This window comes from Myotis brandtii, unplaced genomic scaffold, assembly GCF_000412655.1.
Source record: "Myotis brandtii unplaced genomic scaffold, ASM41265v1 scaffold15, whole genome shotgun sequence".
NCBI lineage: Eukaryota > Metazoa > Chordata > Mammalia > Chiroptera > Vespertilionidae > Myotis > Myotis brandtii.
The window spans coordinates 1,604,990-1,615,780 of NW_005355410.1; the positions used below are offsets into that span (position 1 = coordinate 1,604,990).

Here is a 10,791-nt window from a genome sequence, read left to right on the forward strand (position 1 = left end):
AGGATGTAAAGTTCCAGTATGGTGATAAACTTGTCTGTGTATTCTAAAACAGTATGGCCCATATCCTGATGGCGATGCAATATTTGCACCCATGGAAGCAAAAGCAAAAGAAGTATTTATGGAACGAATATTTTCCATGAAATTTTTGCTGTCAGAATCTTCGTTTGTCATTAATCTTTTTAAATATGCCAGGTAATCTGGAAAACATACATCATTTGGACAGACTTTCGCTTTGCTACATCGAGTAAATTTCCCATAGGATGGTTTTTCATCAGAGAAATTTAGTGATAGGCAAAATTCACATCGAACAGTCATTCCACCACAACTATGTTCGAGAATTGCATCCTCATGTACTCCATTTCGCTGAGAAGGCAGTTCCTACCAGTATTGGTAGTACTTGTTGATGACTGTTCTTTCAACATATTCTGTCGTCACCACCGCCTTCTTTCAACTTCAAAGGCATGTTGGTCTTTAGACATTTTCTGTCTATAAACACTGGTGTTTTTCGGCATCAGAGCGACATTTTTCCAGTAGCTGGTGTTCAGATACATCCTGTCACAGGCACCACCTTCTTTCAAGATCAGACGCACGCTGCTCTGCAGACATTTTCTGTCGATAACCCCAGCATCTTTCAGCTGCAGAGCTACGTTGTATCAACAGTTGTTCTTTAGACATAGTCCCACCTCTCTACTGTCATGGTCGGAGATGCAGGTGAATGAGAGTCCTGGCTGTCAGACCGCTGAGAGCTGTCTGACCAACGGCTGATTCTAGCTGATTCTGTGGGGATGGGACTTCCTTCTCCCTGCTGTCAGTTTCCACAGCTGTGATGAGGAAACTGGGGTGACAGAGGCAGCCACGCCCTTCAAGCCGCCCTCTCTCTCTCTCTCGCTGTGCTCTATGCCTAGCGGCCTCCTGCTCTGTCAAGTCCTCCAAACCTCCCGCTCTCTGCCCGCTCTGCTCTCCGCCGGCAAGGTCCTGGGAGCCTGTGGGTGTGGCTTGGCGCAGCAGGCCTCGCCTCTCAGGCTGGCAATGGTCCTAGGACCCCGGGGCCACGGTCGCCTCCTGGGGCGCTTCACACCTGTGTATGCAAATTAACCGCCATCTTTGCCAGGTTAATTTGCATAGTCATTCTGATTGGCTTGTGGGTGTGGCTTGAGCATAGCGGAGGGATGGCTAATTTGCATGTTTCTCTTTTATTAGTGTAGATTACCATTTCTTCTTTTTGTTTGTTTGTTTGTGGTAGACCTATAGAGCTATAAACTTCCCTCTCAGGACTGCTTTCACTGTGTCCCATAGATTTTCGATTTTTGTGTTTTTATTGTCATTTGTTTCCAGGATGCTTTTTATTCAGGCTGGCAATGGTCCTAGGACCCCGGGGCCACGGTCGCCTCCTGGGGCGCTTCACACCTGTGTATGCAAATTAACCGCCATCTTTGCCAGGTTAATTTGCATAGTCATTCTGATTGGCTTGTGGGTGTGGCTTGAGCATAGCGGAGGGATGGCTAATTTGCATGTTTCTCTTTTATTAGTGTAGATTACCATTTCTTCTTTTTGTTTGTTTGTTTGTGGTAGACCTATAGAGCTATAAACTTCCCTCTCAGGACTGCTTTCACTGTGTCCCATAGATTTTCGATTTTTGTGTTTTTATTGTCATTTGTTTCCAGGATGCTTTTTATTCAGGCTGGCAATGGTCCTAGGACCCCGGGGCCACGGTCGCCTCCTGGGGCGCTTCACACCTGTGTATGCAAATTAACCGCCATCTTTGCCAGGTTAATTTGCATAGTCATTCTGATTGGCTTGTGGGTGTGGCTTGAGCATAGCGGAGGGATGGCTAATTTGCATGTTTCTCTTTTATTAGTGTAGATTACCATTTCTTCTTTTTGTTTGTTTGTTTGTGGTAGACCTATAGAGCTATAAACTTCCCTCTCAGGACTGCTTTCACTGTGTCCCATAGATTTTCGATTTTTGTGTTTTTATTGTCATTTGTTTCCAGGATGCTTTTTATTCAGGCTGGCAATGGTCCTAGGACCCCGGGGCCACGGTCGCCTCCTGGGGCGCTTCACACCTGTGTATGCAAATTAACCGCCATCTTTGCCAGGTTAATTTGCATAGTCATTCTGATTGGCTTGTGGGTGTGGCTTGAGCATAGCGGAGGGATGGCTAATTTGCATGTTTCTCTTTTATTAGTGTAGATTACCATTTCTTCTTTTTGTTTGTTTGTTTGTGGTAGACCTATAGAGCTATAAACTTCCCTCTCAGGACTGCTTTCACTGTGTCCCATAGATTTTCGATTTTTGTGTTTTTATTGTCATTTGTTTCCAGGATGCTTTTTATTCAGGCTGGCAATGGTCCTAGGACCCCGGGGCCACGGTCGCCTCCTGGGGCGCTTCACACCTGTGTATGCAAATTAACCGCCATCTTTGCCAGGTTAATTTGCATAGTCATTCTGATTGGCTTGTGGGTGTGGCTTGAGCATAGCGGAGGGATGGCTAATTTGCATGTTTCTCTTTTATTAGTGTAGATTACCATTTCTTCTTTTTGTTTGTTTGTTTGTGGTAGACCTATAGAGCTATAAACTTCCCTCTCAGGACTGCTTTCACTGTGTCCCATAGATTTTCGATTTTTGTGTTTTTATTGTCATTTGTTTCCAGGATGCTTTTTATTCAGGCTGGCAATGGTCCTAGGACCCCGGGGCCACGGTCGCCTCCTGGGGCGCTTCACACCTGTGTATGCAAATTAACCGCCATCTTTGCCAGGTTAATTTGCATAGTCATTCTGATTGGCTTGTGGGTGTGGCTTGAGCATAGCGGAGGGATGGCTAATTTGCATGTTTCTCTTTTATTAGTGTAGATTACCATTTCTTCTTTTTGTTTGTTTGTTTGTGGTAGACCTATAGAGCTATAAACTTCCCTCTCAGGACTGCTTTCACTGTGTCCCATAGATTTTCGATTTTTGTGTTTTTATTGTCATTTGTTTCCAGGATGCTTTTTATTCAGGCTGGCAATGGTCCTAGGACCCCGGGGCCACGGTCGCCTCCTGGGGCGCTTCACACCTGTGTATGCAAATTAACCGCCATCTTTGCCAGGTTAATTTGCATAGTCATTCTGATTGGCTTGTGGGTGTGGCTTGAGCATAGCGGAGGGATGGCTAATTTGCATGTTTCTCTTTTATTAGTGTAGATTACCATTTCTTCTTTTTGTTTGTTTGTTTGTGGTAGACCTATAGAGCTATAAACTTCCCTCTCAGGACTGCTTTCACTGTGTCCCATAGATTTTCGATTTTTGTGTTTTTATTGTGGGTGTGGCTTGGCGCAGCAGGCCTCGCCTCTCAGGCTGGCAATCGTCCTAGGACCCCGGGGCCACGGTCGCCTCCTGGGGCGCTTCACACCTGTGTATGCAAATTAACCGCCATCTTTGCCAGGTTAATTTGCATAGTCATTCTGATTGGCTTGTGGGTGTGGCTTGAGCATAGCGGAGGGATGGCTAATTTGCATGTTTCTCTTTTATTAGTGTAGATTACCGTTTCTTCTTTTTGTTTGTTTGTTTGTTTGTTTGTGGTAGACCTATAGAGCTATAAACTTCCCTCTCAGGACTGCTTTCACTGTGTCCCATAGATTTTCGATTTTTGTGTTTTTATTGTCATTTGTTTCCAGGATGCTTTTTATTTCTTCTTTGATATCTTTGGTAACCCGATCATTATTTAATAGCATGCTATTTAGCCTCCAAGTGCTTGATTTTTTTTCATTCTTTTTATTGTAGTTGCTTTCTAATTGTATGCTTTTGTGATTCGAGAAGATGCTTGATGTGATTTCTGTCTTCTTGAATTTGAAGAGACTTTGCCTTTGTCCCATTATGTGGTTTTCTTTGAAAATGTCCCATGTGCACCTGAGAAGAATGTATATTCTGAAGCTTTGGGGTGAAATATTCTGAAGATGTCAGTTAATTCCATCTGATCTAATGAGTCATTTAGGATTGCTGTTTCTTTGCTGATTTTTTGTCTAGAGGATTTATCCATTGATGTCATTGGGGTATTAAAGTCCCCTACTATGATTGTATTGCTGTCTATCTCTCCCTTGATATCTTCCAGACTTTTTTTATGTATTTTGGTGCTCCTGTTTTGGGTGCGTATATGTTTATCAGAGTTATATCCTCTTGTTGAATTGCTCCCTTTAGTATTATGAAGTGGACCTCCTTATCTCATGTTATGGCCTTCACTTTGAGGTCTATTTTGTAAGATATAAGTATTTGCTACCCCATATTTCTTTTTTTCCATTTGCCTGAATAATTTTTTTCCATCCCTTCACTATCAGTCTATGTGAGTCCTTTGTTCTGAGGTGGGTCTCTTGTAGACAGCAGATACATGGGTCATGTTTTCTTATCCATTTAGCTACCCTATGTCTTTTGATTGGAGCATTTAATCCATTTTTGTTTAAGGATATTATTGGTAGGTACTTGTTTTTGCCATTTTTATTCTTTATGCCTGTGTTCCTTCTTCCCTTTCTATTTCTTTTTACAGCAATCCTTTTAGCATTTCTTGCATTTCTGGCTTGATGGTAATGAACTCCTTTAGACTTTTTTTATCTGTGACACTCCTGATTTCACCTTCAATTTCGAATGATAGCCTGGCTGGTTATAGTATTCTTGGATTCAGTCCCTTGCTTTGCATGACTGTATATTTCATTCCATTCCCTTCTGGCCTGATGTGTTCCTGTTGAGAAATCAATTGATAGTATAATGGGAGATCCTCGTAGGTAACTTTCTGTCTCTCTCTGTGGCAACCTTTAAGATTCTTTGTCATTGATGTTTGCCATTTTAATTCTGATATGTCTTGGTGTTGGTCATTTTGGGTTCATCTTGTTTGTAACTCTGTGTGCTTCCTGGACTTGGGTGAGTTTTTTCTTCCCCAAATCAGGGATGTTTTCAGTCATTATTCCTTCAAACAGGTTTTCTATTCCTTGCTCAACTTCCTCTTCTTCTGGTACCCCAATTATGCAGATGTTCTTTCATTTTGTATTGTCCCAAAGCTCCCTTAAGCTCTCCTGCTTTTTAAGTGTTGTTGTTTTTTTCTGGTTGCTGCTTTGCTTGAGTGTTGTATTTTTTACCTTGTCTTCTAACTTGCTGATGCAGTCCTCAGCTTCTTCTAGTCTACTCTTGATGCTTTCCATTGTGTTCTTTATTGCAGCTATGTCATTCTTCATTTCATCTTGATTCTTACATGTGTTGTTGAATTGATCTTCCATCATTTTCAGCATCCTTATAACCATTGCTCGGAATTCTTTCTCTGACAAATTGCTTACCTCCATTTCATTTATTTCCTTTTCTGATGATGCCACCTTTTCTTTCATAAAGGGCTTGTTTCTTTGTCTCCCCATTTTTGCTGTTCTTTTGTGGTTGTTTCTGTGTATTAGATCAAACTTCTATGTCACCCAAATTTTTTTGAGTTTGTCTTAATATAGTAGATGTTTTGTGGTACCCAGTGGTGTAATCTCTCAGGTCTTCTGGGCCAGGTATTCTAGGGATGCCTCTTGTTGGGATATTGGGTTCTCTTGGTGTAGTTGGGTCTTGAGTGTTACTGTCCCGTTCGTGGATGAAGTTTCCTCTCAGGGTGTCTGGTTATGTGGCTCACACTCTGCCATCTTGACCAAACAGCCCAAAATAAAACTCGACAAGACACAACACAAAGGGAACAAAACACAACACCGATAACCCCAATAAAAGTGACCACCAGAGAAAAGAGAATTAGGAAAGAGGAAAGATCAAAAATTATACTGAGAAAAGGAAAAAGGTAAGAGAGAAAACGAAGGGGGGATAAATATATGTGTGTGTGTGTGTGTGTGTGTGTGTGTGTGTGTGTGTGTGTGGAGAAGACTCCACAAAACAAATAAATAAATCAAAAAATGCAAACAACAATCACCCAGAAAAAAAAGGGGGCGGGGCGGACAGAATCTGTAGAGACAGAGTTTATATACAGAAAGTAGGGTTGAGGAATTCAATGAATAGGGGAAGGACCACAGTTTAACATAGAGGAGGTAGAAAGAGAATGAGTGGATAAGAAAAAAAGAATAACTAAAACAACATTTTTTAAAAATTTGTCTATTCACTTATTTTTGGAAAAGGAGAATAGAGGCAAGAGCAGATTGGCTTGAGTTTAGTGAGTCAAACTAATTAAACAATTAGGAGAAGAGAGTAAGAGAGCGGAGGAAAAACAAAAGCATAGAAAAAAACTGACTAGTGAAGAAAGAGAAGAGAGAAGGGTGTATGGACGTGGAGCAGGGGAGAGGATATTAGATATATGAGTAAGCCAACAGAGACTACAATAATAATAATGGGTCATTAACAGATAAAGAAGATCAATTTTTAACAAAGGGTTAAAAGAAAGGTAAGAGAAAAACTAAAGTGGGGACAGGAGAAGAGAAAACAGGATAAAAGAAGGAGAAGTGAAGAAAAGGATGGAAAAATAAAAATAAAATAATAAAAATAGAATGAAGAAAAGTAATACAATAAAAGATAAACAAAAAAAATTTTTTTAATAAAAGATTGAAAAAAAAGTGAAGTGTCATTTGCTTCAACCAAGTTTTACTGGCCCAGTGGGGCTGGTTTAAGACCCCACTCTTCTGTTCTGTCTGCCATTTCTCAGTTTCCTGTTAGATAGCACTGTATTTAGGTTCCAAGCAATCCACCGCTCCTCTGTGTCTGTCTCCACAGCCTTGGTTGCAAGCAGGCGGGTCAAATCTGCCCGCTTTGCAAGCCTGCCTGCTGTCAATCTTAATCACTCAAGTGTCTGTTTCTGACAGGGCTTTAGGTGGGTGTCACTGTCCAGACTGAATGGCCCTTCTTCAATCCAGTCTCTGGGGGCTCTTTGGGACTATGCAGAGTCTTTGTTTCGTTTGTACAGCTCAAGGTGTAGTCTGGGTATGGCTGAATTAGCTGCCTTGAGGCTGCTGGGTGGGGCTGGCTTTTCAGTAGAAAAATGGCTGCTTAGGTTTGGAAGGTCATGAATATCTCAGGACCGAATTCCTGGTCACCTCTCCCTGCCCTGCTTTCCTCCACAGCCTCTCCCCAGACTCCACAAATCTGCACCTCCACTGGCACTGCAGACTCGGGTGAGTGTTTGTAATTGAAAGTTCCTATGAACTGGATTTAGCGAATAAAAGCAAAGGCAAAACAACCATGGGACTGCAAGTTTCTCTCCTGGCACTGCACTGCTCAGGCAGCTCTTCAGGCTGCCTTTCTGGGCACAGCCTCTCGCAGCTGTGGACTTAGATCTAGATTCCCCAGCCGAAAGTAGCCCTGTGGACTTCCTTTCCACAGTTGTATGTTAGGCCTGTCCCCAAGGGATTCGGACTTGGTGCAGTGCAGCTTCCTTCTGACCATTTTGGCCTGGTGGTCGTGTGTCTCTCTCTAGCTCAAGTCCCCGATCCTACCATTCTCCAAGCGCATTCTGCCCTTTCAGCTGCAAATTGTCTCACCAGCTGTGTCCAATTTACCAATTCCGCACGGATGCTCTCCAATTTAATTGCTCCTTCAGTCTGCTCCGGGAAAAGGCGAAGGACCCGTCTGCCTATTCAGCCACCATTTTCACCTGTCTCTCTCTCTCACCTACATCATTTTTATTCTGTAATTTGCTTTAGGAGAGTTAAAACTCGCAGGAAAGTTTGTATTGAATATTTAGTCAGAAAAATTACTTGTGAGGGGAATATTGAATCTCAATATCCCAAACTTAACCTATTACATCTAGATGATCCTATTGTAGATGTTACACTGATGGTTTAGTGTAGCTGTAATATTTTCTTTATCAGTGAAAATTTGTATCCCATATACTTTGCTGAATCAGGAAAGTTAATCAGTATATCAAGGGCTTTGACAAAGGAAAACTTTATGGGTATTAGTTAATCAGAGAAGTTACCTCATTCTGCTGGACATTTAGTTAAATATGTTTTCATTGATGACTAGTAATACGCTTTAGTCTAAATGGTAGGTAGCAGAATTTTGTGTTTAAATGAGATGATACTATTAACAGGGTAGGTAATTCTTTTTATCTTTAATCAGTTCATTATAATTACCTGAATATTGAAATCTATTTTACTTGAAAAAGTTCCAAAGGGTGACTTATTTTTTTAAATATATTTTTATTGATTTCAGAGAGGAAGAAAGAGGGAGAGAGAGATAGAAACATCAATAATGAGAGAGAATCATTAGTCAGCTGCTTCCTGCATGCTCCCTACTGGGGATCAAGCCTACAACCTGGGCATGTGCCCTGACCGAGAATCGAACTGAGATCTCCTGGTTTATAGATTGATGCTCAACCAGTGAGCCATGCCATTTGGGCAATTGACTATTATTTTTAAACTGCACTAAAAGCTTTTGTAAACTCACATTTTCTCACTTTTTTTTCAATGTTATATTATTTTTCTGGTGTATACCCCAGTGGTTAGACATAATATAACTTACTAAGTGATCATCCTAATCTCATACTCATCTGACACCATACATAGTTATTACATTATTATTGACTGTATTCCCTGTGCTATACTTTACATACTCATGACTATTCTGTAACAACCAACTTGTACTTCTTAATCCCTTCACCTTTTTTACCCCTTCCCCCTAAACCCCCTTCCATTTGGCAACCTTCAAAATATTCTCTGTATCCGTGAGTGTGTGTCTGTTCTGCTTGTTCATTTTGGTGTTTTTGTTTTTTGGGTGTTTTTTAGATTCAGTTTTTGATAGATATGTATTTATTGTTCATATTTTTGACAATTTTTTTCTTCTTAAAGATGACCTTTTAACATTTCATGTAATATTGGTTTGGTGGTGATGAACTCCTTTAGCTTTTTCTTGTCTAGGAAGCTCTTTATATATCCTTTGATTCTAAGTGATAGCTTTGCTGGATAGAGTAATCATGTTTGTAAGTCCTTGCTTTTCATCACTTTAAATATATTTTGCCAGTCCCTTCTGGACTGCGAAGTTTCTGATGAGAAATCAGCTGAAAGTTTTATGGGAGCTGCCTTGTATATAACTATTTTTCTCTTGCTGCTTTTAAGATTCTTTCTTTGTAATTAACCTTTTCCATTTTAACTCTAATGTGTGTTTGTGTGATCCTTTTTGGATTCATCTTATTTGGGAATCTCTGCACTTCCTGGACTTGTGTGTCTATTTCCTTCACCAGGCTAGGGGAGTTTTCTGTCATTATTTTTCCAAATAGGTTTTCAATTTCTTACTCTCTCTTATTCTTCCGCCACTCCCATGATGCATATGTGGATAAGCTTGAAGTTGTCGCAGAGGCTTCTTACACTATCCTCATTGTATGTATTCTTATTTTTGCTATTCTGATTGGGTATTTTTTCTTCATTTTATTCAAAATCATTTTTTTTATTCTCTGCTTCATCTTCTCTACTGTTGATTTTCTGTAAATTATTCTTCATTTCAGTTAGTGTATCCTTCATTTCTGAGTATTTCTTTTTTATAGTTTCAATGTCCTTTTTTATGCTGTTGAAATTCTCACTAAGTTCCTTGAGCATTAGTATAACCAGTATTTTGAACTCTGCATATAGTAGATTGCTTGTCTCCATTTTGTTTAGTTCTTTTCCTATACAGTAGGTCCTCGGGTTACGTCGGAGATCCATTCCTACAGTGTGACGTAACTCAATTTTCGCTATAAGTTGGAACCCACCTACATAAGCACCTATGTCACTCACATGGAGCACATACACAGCAGTAATGAAGTGAAATAGTAAAAAAAATTTAAAAGAAAGATAACAATTCCTGACCTTTACTTGTGGTAAATAAATAATAAAGAACATAAAGCACATATGTACATACGTTGAAATGACAGAACTTTTTTTTTATATAAATAAATGGGAGATGGCGACATAACCACGAAACGATGTACTCCGACGTAACCCGAGGACTGTATTGTTCTATTCTTTCATTTCAGACATGTTTCTTTGTCTCCTCCTTTTGTCAGCCTTCCTGTTTGTTTCCGTGTATAAGGTAGAGCTGTTACATCTCCTGGACTTGGTAAAGTGGCCTAATGTAGAAGGTGTTCTGTATAATCTAGTGGCTTAACTTCCACGGTCACATGAACTAGGCACTCCAGCTTGTCCCCCTCTACAATCTTGTGTGGACTGTATACACCCTTCTGTTGTAGTTGATCCTTGATTGCTATTGGCACATCAATGGGAGGGATTTACTCCCAGGCCGATTTGCTGCAAGGACTAGCTATGACCACAACCACTGTGGAGAATCAGCTGTACAGGGTCCACCCCACAGAGATGGGCCTGCTTCAGTGGAGCTCTAGTGCCTGCTGAATCTGCCCCAGAGTGTGTCACTTGTGGAGGTGGTTAGATAGTGCTTCAGTGTGATCTGAAGCTGTCCACCAGGTGCACTGGCTCTGGGGCTTCCTGGGAGGTGCATGCAGCCAAGGTCAGCTACCACCTATCTGGGGCCACCCAGCATGAGCTACAAAATAATTGCAGGTGGCTACTACTTGAGCTAGAATTAGAGGTGCCCAGAAAAGGCCAAGCTGGAAACTAAGGCCGGCTACTGCTAGTACCAAGCCTGGGGCCATTTAGCAAGTGGTACAGGGCACACTGAGGCCAGATGCTGCTTGTCTGAGAAATTTTAGGAAAGTCTGAAGCATGAGCCAAGACAGGCCATTTGTATGGAAACAGCTTGGGTGTGCCTGCCAGTTTGGTGGAACAGGATTTCAGGGAATCACCAGGGCAGGGTTAATAGTGTTACTCAGGTTGATGGAGATTCAGATAATGGCACCTACCTGCTGACTCTATTG

The 10,791-nt window shown here is 41.1% G+C and overlaps 1 protein-coding gene across 11 annotated transcripts in view; it reads left to right on the top strand.

Moving 5' to 3' along the window:
• The window catches only part of ZC3H13 (zinc finger CCCH-type containing 13), a 135,337-nt gene that overhangs the window by 59,978 nt on the left and 64,568 nt on the right, over positions 1-10,791 (top strand). For 5 of the 11 annotated variants that reach the window (XM_014535742.1, XM_014535744.1, XM_014535745.1 and 2 more), the window contains exon 9: positions 7,052-7,102. The exons of the other annotated variants lie outside the window; for them this stretch is intronic. In XM_014535742.1, the coding sequence (XP_014391228.1) occupies positions 7,052-7,102 (51 nt within the window). The remainder of the gene's footprint in view (positions 1-7,051; positions 7,103-10,791) is intronic. 11 annotated transcript variants of the gene reach the window in all.